This window comes from Wyeomyia smithii, chromosome 1, assembly GCF_029784165.1.
Source record: "Wyeomyia smithii strain HCP4-BCI-WySm-NY-G18 chromosome 1, ASM2978416v1, whole genome shotgun sequence".
Lineage (NCBI taxonomy): Eukaryota > Metazoa > Arthropoda > Insecta > Diptera > Culicidae > Wyeomyia > Wyeomyia smithii.
The window spans coordinates 122,150,803-122,170,428 of NC_073694.1; the positions used below are offsets into that span (position 1 = coordinate 122,150,803).

The 19,626-nt window shown below is 37.0% G+C and overlaps 1 protein-coding gene across 2 annotated transcripts in view; it reads right to left on the reverse strand.

The window, feature by feature from the left end:
• LOC129730263 (CUE domain-containing protein 2) overlaps positions 1 to 15,917 on the reverse strand; it is a 102,205-nt gene extending 86,288 nt beyond the window's left edge. Inside the window, exons 1-2 of one of the 2 annotated variants that reach the window (XM_055689451.1) lie at positions 15,576 to 15,917; positions 15,231 to 15,396 (exon numbers count right to left, since the gene is read on the reverse strand). In XM_055689451.1, coding sequence (XP_055545426.1) covers positions 15,231 to 15,396 — 166 coding nt within the window. In that variant the 5' untranslated portion in view covers positions 15,576 to 15,917. The remainder of the gene's footprint in view (positions 1 to 15,230; positions 15,397 to 15,575) is intronic. The other variant, XM_055689460.1, reaches the window with a different exon arrangement.
• Positions 15,918 to 19,626: the final 3,709 nt, after the last annotated feature.

Genomic DNA, 19,626 nt, shown 5'->3' on the forward strand with positions numbered 1-19,626 from the left:
TCTGGCAGAGCTGTATGCCACCACGGGTCGGTATTTGACGATTACCGTAGGCCACGGAAGGCCACGGAAGTGTATATATATATATATATATATATATATATATATATATATATATATTATATATATATATATATATATATATATATATATATATATATATATATATATATATATATATATATATATATATATATATATATATATATATATATATATATATATCTGGCAGAGCTGTATGCCACCACGGGTCGGTATTTGGCGATTACCGTAGGCCACGGAAGTGCTCACTGCAAGCAACTGCAAGTCCCGGACCATCAGCGAGAGCTAGCCTAGGTTGTGGTGAGACTCAGGCATTGGGCCGCCGAATTCTCGCAAAAGCCACATTATCCGGAAGCAGCTCTGACGGAGCGAATAGTGCCGCTCCCACCACCCAAATGCACTAATTCGCCCATTGGGATTGATGCCAGTAAGTTCCCAATTACGGCAACTGGTCGCAACGTCATATGATAAGAGTCGGATTTTGTTTTCGTACTACGATTCTGGGCTGGCACCTGCGCCGAGCTCCCTTAGTAAGGTCGTGTGACAACGGCTTGAAACGGCGAGACAACAACCGGTGCAGGGGTCTCCGTCCCGTAAAACCTGGCAGGCCTTCCAGTAAGTTCCAAATTCATTGCCCGGTGGGAACCGGGCAGAAGTGGGATCAGATGTCCTTTCCTGACTTGCGCCGGTCGGGGGTGTCATAGTTGCTCATAAGGCGCTATGGCAGCCGCCCCTAGCCATGGCCTCACTGCTTCGGCATAGACTACCATGGGACCAGATAGGCGACCACTCCAGTATGGATAAGGATAGCGGCTGGAAGGGGGACCCACTTAACAAAAATGAACAATGAAAATAATGAAGATCAACAATTGGGCGCAGATGGGTTGAAAAACCCGTTTGCACGAGGAGGCATCCAGAGGTCTCCGCCGAGAAAGGCGGAGATGGATGCAGTAAAGGACGCCTGCGAAGACGGCAAAGGCAGTACGCCTACCGGATCGACGCAAGACATCGCAGTGGCTGGTCCACTGTTGATAAAGGCGGTCGGAAGACAGCGAGACACGCTACCGAAGGTAGTAGCGCTGTCGGAGCAGCTCGATGCCATAATCGAGTTTGCGAAAAGTCGCACCAACACGACGAAGTACCTGAAGCAGGCTCTCTACATGCTTCGGTCCTCCGTCGATGCTGCGAAGAAGGAGCACGCCGAGCTCAAGGCAAGAGCGGTGGCTGCAGAGAAGAATGCAACGGAGGTGACCGGAAGGGCGACGAAGTCGGTCCAAACGGACACCTGCACGTTTGCAGCGGTTTGCGCCTCCGGGTCAGCCGCAAAAAGAGCAAGGCAGTCTCCGGGGGAAGCCCCCGAGAACAGCAAGAAACGGTTGGTTGTGCTAAGCCCGCGAGACAGCACACCAACGGCCTCCAAGTCCGCCGAAAAGTCTGCCGAAGTGGCAGCTACGGGAAACCCTTGGGTTACCGTGGGAGGAAGGAAGCGCCAAAAAGACAGCAAGCGCAACGACGTGGCATGACGTGGCCAACGTGGTGGCATACAGCTCTGCCAGATATATATATATATATATATATATATATATATATATATATATATATATATATATATATATATATATATATATATATATATATATATATATATATATATATATATATATATAATATATATATATATATATATATATATATATATATATATATATATATATATATATATATATATATATATATATATATATATATATGTATATATAATATATATATATATATATATATATATATATATATATATATATATATATATATATATATATATATATATATATATATATATATATATATATATATATATATATATATATATATAAATGTAGTCCGGTCTGTCTGTCTGTTTGATCCATATAGGCTCGAAAACTTTGAGACCCCTCCCTCTTCTGGAAAGGAGGGGTCCAATACAAATGAAACATACATTTCTGCACAACTCAAGAACAAACCAAGCAAATGAAACCGAATTTGGCATGTGGATGTTTTTAAGGGTAATAAATATGTCCATAATGGTTCGACGCCCCTCCCTCTTATGGAAGCACATGTTTCTGCACAAATTTCTGCACATCTCGCGAACTAATCAACTAAATGGAACCATATTCGGCAGGTGAATGTTTTTAGTGGTAACAAATATGTTCCATAATCGACCAACATTCGAATTCTAAGATGGCGACTTCCGGTTTCGGAAAAACAGTGGCAAACGACCAAATACCACCCAATATGGGAATTTTCGGAATCGTAATGATGCACTGGAGCCACAAATCGACTTCAGACACCATTATGAATTGTAGGATGGCAACTTGTGGTTTCTGGAAAACAGCCAAAAATGGCCGATTTCCGTCTAACATGAGTATCTCCGGATTTAGAATGATACACAGCAGCTTAAATCGACCACAAACCCTATTTTGGATTCTAGGTTGGCGACTTCCGGTTCCTGGGAAACAGCGGAAAATGATCGAATTACACCCAATATGGGTGTTTCTTCAACCAGAATGACGCTTGGTTGGTTAAGTTCGATTATAATCAAATAAAATGGGAACGTATAGGGCAGCCAAACTTTGAAACCACGTGTTCAATCATAATTCATCAGTTAACCCTTAACTAGCCCGCTCATCTGATAATAATATTGATCAAATCGGTTGTGTAGTTTCTGAGATAATGAAGTTTCGTGATTTTCACATTTTGGTACATTACAGACGAGGTTACAGTCCGATTACAGTAAAATTCAATAGGGTGTTACGAGGCAGCTAGACTTAATAGTTGACACTAATTTTGTGGAAATCGGGTCAGCCATCTCTGAGAAAAGTGAGTGAGTTCAAGTAGTCTTCGGAATATGTTCCTTTTCATGACTGGATTTCACATTTTCAAACATAACAGGCAAAGTAATGGTCTTATGGGGCAATTAGACCTTCCATTTGACACTGATTTTATGAAAATCGGTACAGCCATCTCTGAGAAACATGAGTGAGATTAAGTAGTCTTCAAAACACGTTTCTTGTCATAACTTTTGAACCACAAGTTCAATCTTTATGAAATTCAAAAAATAAGGGTATTTCAGGTAGCCCGTTCATTTGAAATCAATTTTGTTCAAATAGGTTGTGTAGTTTTCGAGATAATGATGTTTCATGATTTTTACATTTTGATACATAACCTATAAACTAAAAATCCGATGGGACAACGAGACTTTTCATTTGCAATTAATTTCATGAAAATCGGTCCAGCCATCTCTGAGAAAAGTGAGTGAGAATAAAAATCTGCACATACACACACACACACATACATACATACATACAGAAAATGCTCAGCTCGTCGACCTGAGTTGAGTGATATATGCCATTCTGCCATTCGGCCCTTTTGAGCACTTTTATACCTTTAGTTTTTGCAGTGATTGCTATATCTTTCTAGGAGAAAGGCAAAAATGTGGTTTTCTAATTTCTCCCGCATTTCTTGTGTTATATCTATGGATGTCACTTCCTCTAACAATTCGATCACACAAATATCGGGGCAGCAATCCATTAGCTTAGGCATCCAGAGGTCTCCGCCGAGAAAGGCGGAGATGGATGCAGTAAAGGACGCCTGCGAAGACGGCAAAGGCAGTACGCCTACCGGATCGACGCAAGACATCGCAGTGGCTGGTCCACTGTTGATAAAGGCGGTCGGAAGACAGCGAGACACGCTACCGAAGGTAGTAGCGCTGTCGGAGCAGCTCGATGCCATAATCGAGTTTGCGAAAAGTCGCACCAACACGACGAAGTACCTGAAGCAGGCTCTCTACATGCTTCGGTCCTCCGTCGATGCTGCGAAGAAGGAGCACGCCGAGCTCAAGGCAAGAGCGGTGGCTGCAGAGAAGAATGCAACGGAGGTGACCGGAAGGGCGACGAAGTCGGTCCAAACGGACACCTGCACGTTTGCAGCGGTTTGCGCCTCCGGGTCAGCCGCAAAAAGAGCAAGGCAGTCTCCGGGGGAAGCCCCCGAGAACAGCAAGAAACGGTTGGTTGTGCTAAGCCCGCGAGACAGCACACCAACGGCCTCCAAGTCCGCCGAAAAGTCTGCCGAAGTGGCAGCTACGGGAAACCCTTGGGTTACCGTGGGAGGAAGGAAGCGCCAAAAAGACAGCAAGCGCAACGACGTGGCATGACGTGGCCAACGTGGTGGCATACAGCTCTGCCAGATATATATATATATATATATATATATATATATATATATATATATATATATATATATATATATATATATATATATATATATATATATATATATATATATATATATATATATATATATATATATATATATATATATATATGTATATATATATATATATATATATATATATATATATATATATATATATATATATATATATATATATATATATATATATATATATATATATATATATATAAATGTAGTCCGGTCTGTCTGTCTGTTTGATCCATATAGGCTCGAAAACTTTGAGACCCCTCCCTCTTCTGGAAAGGAGGGGTCCAATACAAATGAAACATACATTTCTGCACAACTCAAGAACAAACCAAGCAAATGAAACCGAATTTGGCATGTGGATGTTTTTAAGGGTAATAAATATGTCCATAATGGTTCGACGCCCCTCCCTCTTATGGAAGCACATGTTTCTGCACAAATTTCTGCACATCTCGCGAACTAATCAACTAAATGGAACCATATTCGGCAGGTGAATGTTTTTAGTGGTAACAAATATGTTCCATAATCGACCAACATTCGAATTCTAAGATGGCGACTTCCGGTTTCGGAAAAACAGTGGCAAACGACCAAATACCACCCAATATGGGAATTTTCGGAATCGTAATGATGCACTGGAGCCACAAATCGACTTCAGACACCATTATGAATTGTAGGATGGCAACTTGTGGTTTCTGGAAAACAGCCAAAAATGGCCGATTTCCGTCTAACATGAGTATCTCCGGATTTAGAATGATACACAGCAGCTTAAATCGACCACAAACCCTATTTTGGATTCTAGGTTGGCGACTTCCGGTTCCTGGGAAACAGCGGAAAATGATCGAATTACACCCAATATGGGTGTTTCTTCAACCAGAATGACGCTTGGTTGGTTAAGTTCGATTATAATCAAATAAAATGGGAACGTATAGGGCAGCCAAACTTTGAAACCACGTGTTCAATCATAATTCATCAGTTAACCCTTAACTAGCCCGCTCATCTGATAATAATATTGATCAAATCGGTTGTGTAGTTTCTGAGATAATGAAGTTTCGTGATTTTCACATTTTGGTACATTACAGACGAGGTTACAGTCCGATTACAGTAAAATTCAATAGGGTGTTACGAGGCAGCTAGACTTAATAGTTGACACTAATTTTGTGGAAATCGGGTCAGCCATCTCTGAGAAAAGTGAGTGAGTTCAAGTAGTCTTCGGAATATGTTCCTTTTCATGACTGGATTTCACATTTTCAAACATAACAGGCAAAGTAATGGTCTTATGGGGCAATTAGACCTTCCATTTGACACTGATTTTATGAAAATCGGTACAGCCATCTCTGAGAAACATGAGTGAGATTAAGTAGTCTTCAAAACACGTTTCTTGTCATAACTTTTGAACCACAAGTTCAATCTTTATGAAATTCAAAAAATAAGGGTATTTCAGGTAGCCCGTTCATTTGAAATCAATTTTGTTCAAATAGGTTGTGTAGTTTTCGAGATAATGATGTTTCATGATTTTTACATTTTGATACATAACCTATAAACTAAAAATCCGATGGGACAACGAGACTTTTCATTTGCAATTAATTTCATGAAAATCGGTCCAGCCATCTCTGAGAAAAGTGAGTGAGAATAAAAATCTGCACATACACACACACACACATACATACATACATACAGAAAATGCTCAGCTCGTCGACCTGAGTTGAGTGATATATGCCATTCTGCCATTCGGCCCTTTTGAGCACTTTTATACCTTTAGTTTTTGCAGTGATTGCTATATCTTTCTAGGAGAAAGGCAAAAATGTGGTTTTCTAATTTCTCCCGCATTTCTTGTGTTATATCTATGGATGTCACTTCCTCTAACAATTCGATCACACAAATATCGGGGCAGCAATCCATTAGCTACTTTAAAAATGAACACCATTGTCAGAAAAACAATTCGTTACTTCACCGATAGCCATTGCAAAGCGTCAAGCATCAAAGACGAGGAAGTGTATCTATTGCATCTCAAAATCAACCGCATTATTTTATTTTGCAAACGCTGCAATCTCGATATTTGTGTTTCATTTGCCAAAAATAAAATGGAAGTGCAAAAGTCTAAATGAGGAGAGATGATTGATTTATAGAGATGAATCTTGCTGAAAGTATTCAACTCCTTTTTCAAACGACAGAGGATTCCATATTTCTTGGCAATTTTCTTGATGACATTATCAATGTGAACACTGAACTTTAGCTTGTCATTAATAATCACGCCAAGATATTTGATCTCACTCACCCGATCGATTGTCTCGCCATCAATTTTAACTGAGACATTTTCATTTACACGGTTTCGCGAAATTATCATGAATTTAGTTTTGTTGGTGTTCAATTTTAGCTGTTTGAATTTCAACCATCCGCTCAGCGATCGCAAATCTTAGTTTAAATGCAATATGGCTTCTTCGAGATTTTTAGCTGCAATGAACAATACTGTGTCATCAGCAAACAGATTTATGTCACAAAAACGTAAGACTCTTCTCATATCATTAATGTACATAATAAACAAAATAGCCCCTAATACACTTCCCTGAGGTACACCAAGAGTGTTCCTTATGGGATCAGAGGTAAAATCATTGAAAATAGTCCTTTGAGTTCTGTCACACAAGTAGTTTTCAAACCATTGTATGCAGTACTCGTAATTCCAAAGCGCTTTATACTTTGTAACAATAAGGGCCTAAAAATCGTTTCAAAAGCGCGTTTAAGATCCAAAAACAACGCAACAATAGTATCCTTACGCTCAATGTTTTCTTTCCATTTTACTAACACCAAATTCAATGCAGTTTCACAAGAAAGGCCTTCCCGATATCCTGATTGTTCTTGTATCACGAACCGTTAGAGTTCAAATATTGTAACAGTTGGCCTTTTACAGCAAGTTCTAAAATTTTCTCTAAAGTGTGCAACATATTGATAGGACGAAACTCTTCGGCTTTATTCGTCCCAGCAACTGTTTGTATCGGAATCACTAAAAACTCCTTCCAAATTTGTGGCACGTGCCCCGTTCGTAAAGATTCGTTTATAAGGCCAAGTAGATCGTACCCAATAACATGAAAACAATCTTGAATAATTCTACCGTTAACGTTATCAATTCCAGCCGTTTTATGAAGAGAAAAACATATGTTTTTAAGTTGTTCTAGTGTAAGTTGGTGAAAGCTTTCAAAACTACAATTAACATTATACGGCCGTTTTATTTCATCCGGTACATTAACCAGTTAAATTGATTAATTGATCAATGAAACACTTTCGATGAAATAATCATTGAACTTACTTGCAATTGTTGCTTCAGAATGTTCTTCAATGCCATCAAAAGTTATAGACCGCGGATTAAAATTGCAAGGTTTCAGTAATGACTTCAGTATTCTCCATAACTCTGTGCTGTTGTTTTCATGTTGATCAATTTTTCCCTGTATATATTCGCTCCGTGTTTTGTTCAGAGATTGTGAATATATATTCCTGGCAACTGTATAATTGTACCAATCACTATCATGTACTGTTATACAAAACTTTTTGTACAATTTGTCTCTTTTTCGCCTGAGGCGCAAAAGATTTAGATTGTACCAGTTGTTCGAGTTCTTAACAACAACATTCTTTTTTTTTTGACTAACTGATTAGTACAGTTTTTAAAAACATTGTTCAAAATAGTTGCTTTATCATCAAGGCTACGAGGTAGGGAAAAATCCAAGTTTCTTGCAACAAGCTCTTTTGTTTCGAGTAATTTTTCCAGCACTTCAATTTTACTTGATTTATTTTACTTCCCGTACCAGAAATATTTATAACAATCGTTTCATTATCGGTAACTTTTAAATTGGGACTCACTATTGCAGAAACGGAGTCAAAATTAGTATAAACGTGGTCAATCAAAGTCCTACTATGTCTGGAAATACGGGTATACTCATTAATTATTTGTTTCAAATTGCAAAATTCGGCTAAGCGCTTCAAATGATTTGAATTAAGGTTATCGCGCCAATTCATGTTAAAATCTCCGGTAAAAGGTTAAATTTACTACAATCCACAAAAACTTTAAACCAAGTTTCCAAAATCTCCATAAAACGCTGGTCACTTGAACTTGGAGAATGATAAACAACACCATAATTACCCATCTTCATGCCACTTTCCACCGTAATGTCCAAGAACCAGTATCCATCAATTGCTTCGTTGTGGCGAAGATTGAATCGAATTGATTCCTGTGCATAAATAGCAACACCGCCAGTGTGTCTGGAATGTGAGCAACAAGCAGCTATTTTGTATCCCGGTATAGAATATAGGTCGAACGCATCAATATCTACAATGTGAGTTTCTGATAAAAATGCCAAACTTGGACGCTTTTCTTCTACAATCTGTCGCAAAGCAACGTAGTTTGTAGATAACCCTGCATTATTCAAATACATCATATCGAATTGATTCACATTCCACTTGGAACTTGGTTGCTATTTATCGAAACGCAGGCTACCTTTTTTTTTTGCTCATACAATTTCTTGTAAACTGAGCATTCCGAGCTAGATGCTGCGTGGTTAACGTCCAAATTTATTTTGCGTTCTTTATTAAATTTTAAACAGTTAATACATTTCGATACAGTGGAAGAACATTCAGATGTCTTGTGTTGCCCGCTACACAAGGAGCACCTTCCTTCGTTTTTACATTCTGTGCTCTTGTGCCCAAATTATCCACATTTGAAGCATCTCAAAATGTTAATCGCTGGAATGATGTGGCACCGATCCCACCCAACATTCACTTTTTTCGCGGTCAACAAACTATTATACGACTTTTTATCGACTTCAATTACCACGTTGAACTTGTTATATTTGAAACGTGGATTTTCGTACATACTAATAACCTTGATACTATCGATAGAAACCGCCTCGTTTTGACTCTTTAAAAGGTCAATGAAGGCGTCAGGAGAATACTGACCACTCATACCCATTATTTTTAATCTTGGCACCGGGGGAACGGGTACAACAGCTGTGTAGCTTTCGCCAAGGTTGTTTTCAATGCCACTTTTCACGATCTCAATGTTATCATTTGTTGCACACTCAACAATAACTGAGCCATCTTTCCCGTTTCTAAAGTTACTTATTTTGTGGGTCTTCGGATCTAAATTCGACTTTAAAAATTCTCTTGTAGCTTCACTACTCTAGGAGGACTCTTTTGGCTTGATCACAATGACTGGACCAGCCTTACGTTTTTTTACATTACCACGAACTACACTCGCAAAAGTTAAAACTTCTGTTTCGTTATTCGCGCAATTACCATCATCATTCAATTTACGTTTTTTAGTCTTTTTTTGCCACATTCCGATTCAAACTATCAGAATCCGATACATTATTGAAATAACCTGTCGTAACGAGTTTATACACTCAACTGGATCAGACAAACAAATTCAGGTCAATATTCTAGGTGTAGGTAGAATCTACAACGTGTTTCAGAGGTTACTTCTAATGGAAATCTGACTAACGCCGGTACACTGGCAGTGTTGGCAGAAAAAACGATTTGCAACATAAATTTCGACATACTCAACTTCGAACAGCTCTAGTATTTTTTGGGACACCCTAGCTCTTTGATGTCTTCGGCCAAGTTAGGTACCAAAAAACCTACCATTTGAAGTCATGAAACCTATGGTTTGAGCCACTTTGAGCTCTTTAGGATGGAAAATGCAAAAACGTTGGTTTTTGACGTAGGACTACGTTTAACCGCACTATATCGAGATACATTCCGCGAAAACTAAAACCAAAATGTAACGTCGGAATGAAAGATTTCAAACGGTTATACTGATGTAACCACATGATGGATCACAATAGTCAATATGTCGTTGGATTGATAAAATGATGGACAATTTTGTGATTCTTCAATTTTCATTATCACTTCATTGTTAAACAGTGCAAATTGAATAAAAGTTACAAGGTCGAATTTTCACCAACAATGTACCAATCACATGCGAGCACGCCTGGCACAGACTTCATGAATAGACACCAACTGCCTGCTGTGATATCCTGTATAGCAGTGGCAAAAAAAAATTTGACAGAATCTCCCCGTCCCAATAGGTCAACTAATGTTAGCTTCCATAAACCTAGACTATTTTGATGTCTTGAAAGTGAAGCTTTTTCTAAAAGTTCGTAACCACCTCCACTATCAGACAGTAGTACGCTCTGCTGTTAATATATATGTTAATGTTAATGAAACTGATATCTTGAAGGAGAATATGATGGCACAGGCAACAGTACTGCACCGAGTAATGAACAGTGCGCTGGTTACTCGTCGCTATCAGTGTAGAAAAACTCGAAATTCATCTTTGTGCAGTCAAGTCAAGTGAAAACTAAATTGCCGCTGTTGACGCACAGTGGGGCGTGGAACACAATCGAATTGTCGTTTGAATTGTCTTCTCCTTCTTCTTGTTTCGTATAGCAGCAAATATCGGAATTTAATATGATTTTTCGGGTGCCGCAAAATACGCTACGCCGCCGGGGAACAAAGTATATGTGACATCTTTATATATACAAAATATATGTGACATCTTTGCCGCTTTGTGTTCGGTGAGTGAGCCACCTTTAACAAGACAAATAGATTTAGAAGGAAGTTTAATTTTTATTAAATCGTACTCAATTAAATATGTTATAGTAGGTTGCCTTTTCGCGTAATAAAGAAAATTCGTTGTATTAGAATAAAAGGTATTCATCAATGGTCCAGAAACCAAATTTAGGGGGAAATTTGGGTCTAGAGCTCTATAGCAATATTTTAGGGTGACCAAAATTTTCGAAGCTATCAAGTATCTAACTTTTTTATTTTTGTAGATAATAAACGGGTCGTGAGTTAGGGTCCTGGGTGGAGTTGCCTCCCTGGGCGTCGGTGATTGGCACAACAACAGTGGCGGAACTAGACCGACGGAAAATAAGCGAGAATAAAAAAAAACCTTGTTCTACAATTTTATAGCTCCAATAATTTTCAGTAACTTTGTAAACAAAAAATTTTTCCTCTAAAACATTGCTTGAGAGCTCTAGACCCAAATTTGCCCCTAAATTTGGTTTCTGGACCATTGTGAATGTTAAACAGAATATTTTTTCTTCTAAGATAGAGTGCTGCAAAGAAATAATCAAAATACAGACCCCGTTCGATTATGGAAACACGCCAGAATTTTTTCTGTTGCCAAAATGGAACCATGCCACGGCTCTTTTTTCTTGACTTTTTATACTTTTTAAATGATCGAAGACGACCTTAACAGTAGAAATGGCCACCAATGAACTAGTTTTAGTTCTAAGTCGTTTGAAGTGACGCTTGATGAATTTGGGCTGACGACCTAGACACTTGATATTACCACCCGAACCAAAATATTGTCCTTTTGAAAGATGTTGAGCTTAAATTGGTTAAAATAAATTAAGCAAACTATAAAAGTAAAACTAGCTCAAATCAAAACTAAACTTATTGTAGTCCTACGTCAACTATGCGGTCGTGTCTTGGATACCACCCTCCTACTATTTCATACAAATCTCCATATAAATTATAAACGCAATGCGCCAAGCGGAGACTAAACCAATCGACTTCCGATAAATTTAGGATTGTTTGGGGCTCCAAATAGAACAAAAAAAACTTGGTTCAGGCTTTCTGCTATCAAGTTTGCTTTTTTCCATATAACGATTCCCCACCCTAATATCCACTCTTTGGATTTTAGAATATTGATGTTGTATTTGAAGGAATAACCGGAGCATAGTATTTGAAATTTGACGTAATATTTGTACTAATTAAATAGTTTTTCTATCATAATGACTCCTAATTTCGAACTTTGATCAAAGTAGCTAGTTTTAAACAGATTTGTTTCTTTGTAAGTTTGAGGAACAACCTGTTCGTTTGACACATGTTTTCTTAGACTTTCAATATTTTTACAATTTAACACATAATGGCTAAAATAAAAGTCAGATTACACTGGTCAACACAAGTGTGGCCCGAAGGTCAAACTAAAAACAAATTGAAAATTATAGCTTTTCCTGTGAATCTTTTTCTTTCTAGGCCAACTACTGTGAGCATTAGAGCAGCATTTTTTTCGATTTTGTCAACCAGCATTATAATCAAATGTAATGGGTATCAATACAGCAACTGAACCTTCAATTTAAAACTAAGATTGTCGAAATCAGTCATGCCATCTTTGGCAAAACGAGTGAATTTAAAAAAGTTTTCTGAACGCGTTTTTTTTCATAACCTTCGAACTACATGTTCAATCACCATGAAAATTCGTTATTTAGGGGTTTTGAAGACAGTCCGTTCATTTGATACCTATTTTGTTCAAATCGGTTATGTAGTTTCTAAGATAATGGAGTTTCATAACTTTTACATTCTGATACATAACAGACAAAGTTGCAGTCCGATTATAATAAAATTCAAAAGGGTCTTATCAGGCAACTAGACTTCTCTATTGCAACTTATTTTGTGAAAATCGGTCCATCCATCTTTGAGAAAAGTGGGTGAGTTCAAGCAGTCTTAGAAACTGGTTTCTTGTCATGGCCTGATTTCCCATTATTATTCATAACGGACAAAGTTAAAGTCCAATAACAATAAAATTCAATAGGGTCTTATGGGGCAACAAGACCTTCCATATGACACTAATTTTGTGAAAATCGGTCCAGCCATCTCTGAGAAAAGTGAGTGAGTTTAAACAGTCTTTGAAACACGTTTCTTTACATAACTTTTGAACCACATGTCCGATCCTTATAAAATTCTTTTGATACCAATTTTGTTCAAATCGGTTGTGTAGTTTCTGAGATAATGAAGTTTTGTGATTTTCACATTTTGATACATAACCTCGAAACTAAAAATCCGATTGCAATAAAATTCAATAGGGTCTTATGGGGCAACACAGACACAGACACACACACGCCCACACACACACGCACACGCACACGCACACACATACACACACACACACACACACACACACACACACACACACACACACACACACACACACACACACAAAAGGAGAAAGTTCCACCTATTGTGGTAACTATTTCTTCTGAATTTAATATATTCAAAAAGGAACTTTCAAAGTTTGTTTCTGACGTTAAAGTTACTTATCAAATTGGCCGTAGAGGTGAATGCCGCTTATTAGCCGACTCAATGATCGTCTCGTTCAGTGTTTAACTGACAAGATGTACACATTTTTTACATGACACCAAGAACGCCAAGCCGTTCAAGGTTGTCTTGAAAGGTCTCACCAACGATCAAACCGTTGATGAGATCAAAATTACTTTGACATAATTACTTGGCATAGCCCCTACCCACGTAGTTCTTATGAAACAAAAATCACGAGGTGGAAACAGCCATTGAACTGGAATTTCCCTTGTGAACCATTTAATCCATTTTAACTGCAGTGATGTGAACAACTTAAAATTTTTTGAAAAAGCACATGCTTTATATAATGTGCGTGTAAAATGGGAAGAAAGTTTGGCGGAGGTGAAAATCATATCACCCAATGCCGTACTTGCCAACGATATGGCCATGAATCTAATTTCTGTAACATGGACCAAAAATGTTTTAACATATGCACAGGTAACCAACATTAGTTCACCTTATGTTGGTAATTCGAAAATGACCGTTAACATGGGAGGTAAACACAAACCGGTAGAAAATAAAAATATACCTAAATATTCTACTCCAGCTAATAATGCTACCGAAAATATTTTTTCTAATTTCAACTGCTTGGGGCCTATTACGGCAGGTAAACTTTCTTTTCTGCAACAGGCAATGTTCGATCTCATTAATGTTGCAGTTTTATCGAAACCTCGTCGAGCCCCAGTCTTATGTTGCAGGCAAAATCCATGTTTGAAGCTATTCAAATTGGAACGAATTTTACAATTCAAATTGTTTCTAATTTAAGATCTAGCAATGATTTTAAATAAAACAATGAACATTTTAAATTGGAATGCTCGTTCATTGAAGGCCAATGAGAATGAGCTTTTTAATTTTTTAACAAATCCCAATTACGTGGTTTATAGATATTATAGGATTCAGGGCTCCGGCGGTGGAGTTGCAATTGTTATTCATCGTCGAATCAATCATCGTGCTCTTCCCCATCTTGAGACGAAAGTTATTGAAACTTTGGGAATTGAAGTTCAAACTGAATTTGGGATTTTATTTATTGCCGCAGCATATTAACCATTCCTTTGCACACGCGAGCACAAAAATTATTTCAAAGGTATTTACAAAAACTCACCAGAAACCGTTCAAAATTTTTCATAGTTGGCGATTTTAACGCTAAACATCGATCATGGAATAATTCTCAGAGTAATTCCAATGGCAAAATTTTATTCAATGATTGTTCCTCAGGATACTATTCTATTTTGTCTTTGAATAGTCCTACATGTTTTTCTTCTGTGAGGAATCCATCAAAAATTGATTTGGTGCTAACAGATCAAAGTCATGTATGTAGTGAATCGATCACACATGCTGATTTTGATTCTGACCATCTTCCAATAACTTTTTATATATCACATGAATCAGTTTTAAACCCTATGAGCTCTGTTTTTTATTATAACAAGGCTAATTGGAAAAGATACAAAACTCATATTGAGAGAAATTTCAATAATGAGCTTGATTTGCAAAACGAAGTGAATATTGATTCCGCTTCGGAAGCATGAAAATGTGCAATTGTTGATGCGAGGAATTATTCTGTTCCGAAGGCTCAAGTGAAATTTGATACACCAATAATTGACGAAAATCTTCAACATCTAATTCTACTTTACGACGGCGATTTTCAGCGAGATCCGAGATTAACAATCTTTGTCAAAGTACGGAACACAATGACCGGCTACTTTAAATAGTGCAGCAATAAAAACATTTCGATGCATTGAGGGTATTGTTTCACATAATCTAATTAGAAACTTCTTGAGATAGGTTTTATGAGTTATATTCTATTACCTTACCTTCAACATCGAAACACGGATCCTGCGAAGCCTCTTCCAAAATTGATATTACATATGACAATACTATATCGTCTACGATACTGAGATCGGCACCGGGAATGTGAGTAATAATAAATTTGAACAAACCTTTCTTTACAAGATCGTGCTGCTCGGCAATGTTCGACATCTGTATGGATAGAATGTAAAAGGGGTACAAAGAAAATATTGATTTTTCTGGTTGTTGTCTTTTACAATATGGGGAAATAACAGAAAAAAAAACTTGAAACTTTTTGTTGAATTACAACTTGTAATTAAAATTTATTCTTCTAAAATTATAAAACTAAACTGCAATATGTTTTAATATACCTTGATTGAGATCGGTAATACCGATTTACAATAGTCCTACACTATTACTATGCTTATTCAATACAATGTTGGTATCTTGTTTTCACCCAATGCAGTGTTTTATTTTATATCTGAAGGTTTTTTTTTCAAATAAACTACTATACTGATACCAAACTTCAGAGCGACTAGCGGTGCAGAGATGCCAGATATTTAGTAAAAGCATAGAGCAACTTCACGAAAAGATCTTTAGAAAAATCAATTTTCGCTCGAACAGAGTTGTATAAATATTTTTAAAAATCTTCATGAATTCCTTAAATCTAAACAATATTCAAAAATATAACAAAACTACGTTTTATATCGAATCGAGACCTTTTTCCTGCGGGACTACACCAAAACTACACCCCACGAGCTACTACTGTCAAATCGCATATAAAAAAGGCAAAAGGACGTGTGATATAGTTCCGGTGTAATCCGGCTGCAAAAACAGATTCGACATAAGCCAAACTTGCTATTGAACTCAGAAACTTCATAACTAAAAAAAAAGCATAACTGGTTACACTTCAAGAACACACTGAGAAAAAATGTCAATAGTAATTCACGCCCCAAGTATGATGACAGTTCTACAAGGTATGCTACATTTTTGTCTATCCACGCACACAAACTCAGAGTCGATGTGTATATAGCATTTTTTCTTGTACTCTAATAGCGCTTCTAAATAAAGTCGCTTATGTTTCATACAGTAACAAAAGTCATGAGCTATGACAATGACTAAGATTATGCTCCAACTATTAGAAATAAAGCATTTTTGTATATTTTATTTCGACATATTGTCGCAATTTTTCACACTAAATCTGAATTAATATCAATTTCTAGTGTGTTTCGACTGGAGATTCACTCTCCAACCAAAAAAATCAGATATAAAACAACATAAAACGAGAAATTTTTAAAAATGTTCTAAATTCCATACAATACGCGAAATTTTTCATAACGAGATTAGTTTGTGCAGAGTCAAACGAGGGTACCAATCGAGCAATGTAAATAAACAAGGTGATAATGTTAGAAGTGGATGGAAAGTGTTGTAATTGAGCGTAATAAAGAATATGTGTTTTTCCGAAGTTTTACTTACACATTTCAATCCAACATTAAACCTGTACACTGGTTCACTCAAATTTAACAAAACATTACCGGTGTAATTTTTCAAAACTGTGTACCTTGTGAAGAATTTCAAAAAATGATATTCGCTTATGCATGATGAAAAACAGAACTGTATAGTTCTTGGCAACAAACGGCACAGAAACTGTGTTGCCGAAACGATAGATGTTCTCTTCGCGCGACTCTATATACACATAGACTCTGCCTCTGACATGTCAAATCTAGTTGCCAAATTGGCGGTTTTTTCATCGCTTATCTCTCAACGCATTTTGCAGCAGATTTTATTTTGTAAAATCGGTTTGCACCCGTAAAAAAATCAGTATTTTTCTGTATTCTGTTCGTGTGCCTACAAGTAAAGGTGAGATAACAAGATATACAAGTGACAGATCTTCTCATACACCTTGCGAACTTCCAGTAATGTGGCGCCCCCGAAGGACTCCCAGAAACATTAATGGTGAATGTGTGTGTGTAATGTGCATAAACTATCAAATACGAGCTTGACAATAACAACTACAGAAATTTCTTGTCAATCGCGCCAAACTGGTAATACGCAAACAGATACAGTAGATGTTTCTTGGACGCGTTGACGGCGTTTCGACCTTGTTTCCAGCCACATGCAGGAAGCTGTGTGTCTTGTTATTGCTCATCTTAGCTACAAGTGTTTGGGTTTGGGGTAACTGGGCTTGGAATCTGACCTTAAACCTCGCCGGGCACCATAAAAAGGTTGGGTAAAATTCTTGAAAGCAAACTCAGGTCTATAATCGTGTTTTTTCTTATTCAGGCAATCGAATCAGGTATTTTTGTTCCAAAGTTTTCCCGCTTAGCCAAATGTTGCACTATAAAAAAATGTCACGATTACTTCAAGTGTTTTTGCACTTTACTCAATTCGTCACATCACACTGCAAGTTGAAGTGATTTAGTGTTGATTTCTCGATGATTAACACTTTCCAATGAAATGATTTTGCGTTGAAAACTGGTTAATGGAAATCACCATCGTATTATAATGAATATCTCTTGTATTATCACTACTGTTTAAATCAATTGAATTACAGCTGCAATTCCAATTGACAAACGTCAAAACCATAAAGCGAAACAAAAATAGTGACAATGGCGAACGGTGCAAGCAGCTCATTTATCCAGAGATCGGAAATTTATTTGAGCGTAAGTTTTACTGAATGTTTTAAGTTAAAATAATGATAAAACGACTCGTTTACAGATCCTGAAATCAATTGCATCGATACAGAAACAGGGAACATTTCAAGGATCATTTTGTTATTAAATTAAAAATCTAAAATAAAATAAAATTAAAAATCTAAAATAAAAAGAAGTCTCTTGAATTTATTGCAAATTTATATAATTATCCAACTGACCGACATTCCGTGTCTCAAACATAAGCATATCAACAAAGTTATGTTCAACAACAGAAAATAAAGTGATTTGCTGTTGATTTCATCGTTCTTTGCATTAATATATTTCGAAAGATTTTCATTCAACTCTGAAATGTTAGGCAAGTAGTGCGAATTCAATAGCAAATCACTTTACTTCGACGTGATTTTTATTTACAGTGTGGATGTCTAGAAGAAATAAAAAAGGCAATTTGACGTGGGACTACGTCTTCCTTCACTATACTAAGGTACATTCTGTTAAAACTGGATTGAACATGTAACGTTTTTGGTTAGCGGAATGGAAGATTTTAGATGCTCATAGCGCTCAAACAACTGTTCCGATTTCAATAGTTAATATACCGTTGGAAAGCTAGAATATACAAGATTTGTATAACATGATAATTTTAGTTACCATTTTCTTATTACTCCGTGAAAATTGCGGAAAAGTTTGAAGGTCGAATATCAACATACATTTTTCATACGATTGGTATATGTCCCTAACGCAGACTTCAAAAACATAGACGAAATGATTTCACGCATTAAGTCATTGGCTAGCAATGCCAATGAATTCATGACAGAATATTTGTATAGGCATATATAGGCATTATTTTTCCTATTAGTACTTTAATTGGTATTTCTATGATAGTGACCATAATTTTATGCTAGTTATTTTTGGCACTGAGCTTGTTTGCGTTTATTTGTAACATGGGACTGACCAAAATTCATATTTTTTTAATCAATTTAGCGAAAAAAGCTTTTTCTTGCGATTTTTTAAGAGCACCGGGTATGTGAAGAAGTTTTTGAGGTTTGAGCAAAAAGTGATGGGAAATTACATGGGACTGTTATGCATTTATGGGCAGTTCATGTGGGTATTGGTATTCGTATGCTGTGGTTTATGACAGGTGTATGTGGTTTTTTTGTGAAATGTTCATGGATTATTCTGTATGGTATTTGCACGTTTGGTGTGTGTTATATACTATGGCTATGACAGAATTTAATCTTTACACCCACCATAGTCCCACGGCAAGCCTACGTTTGCGCACTCAAGCACATACCCTTTAACTTTTTCGCTTATTTAAATGCCGAACGCCCGTCAGAGGTCGAACAGAAGTAACAAAAGGGCAAAAGAAAAGCGTTGGTTGTCGTCAACCCAAATACAATATAAATACAATCAGCCATAAATATTCCACGTTGGGCGAAGGAACAGATTTTAAAGCCTGCTCGCACCAATACTAATTCCCATAGTTATCGGTTTCCGTTATACTCTACTAGAAACCTAGTTATCGGTTTCCGTTATACTCTACTAGAAACCGATAACTATTTCTTTGATTTCTTCCTAAGTAACAATTATTGTTGCCTAAACATTTACTCGATCACTTTATTGGGCTACAGTTGAATAATAACCAAAATGGAAAATAAAAAACTTCTGTTAAATGGTTGTTCAGGTGATTTTGGAGAAATTATCCGACACACAGTAGTTTAGGAACGGCGAAGAGGGTTTTGAGCAACAACTGCAGAATATTGTATTCAACACT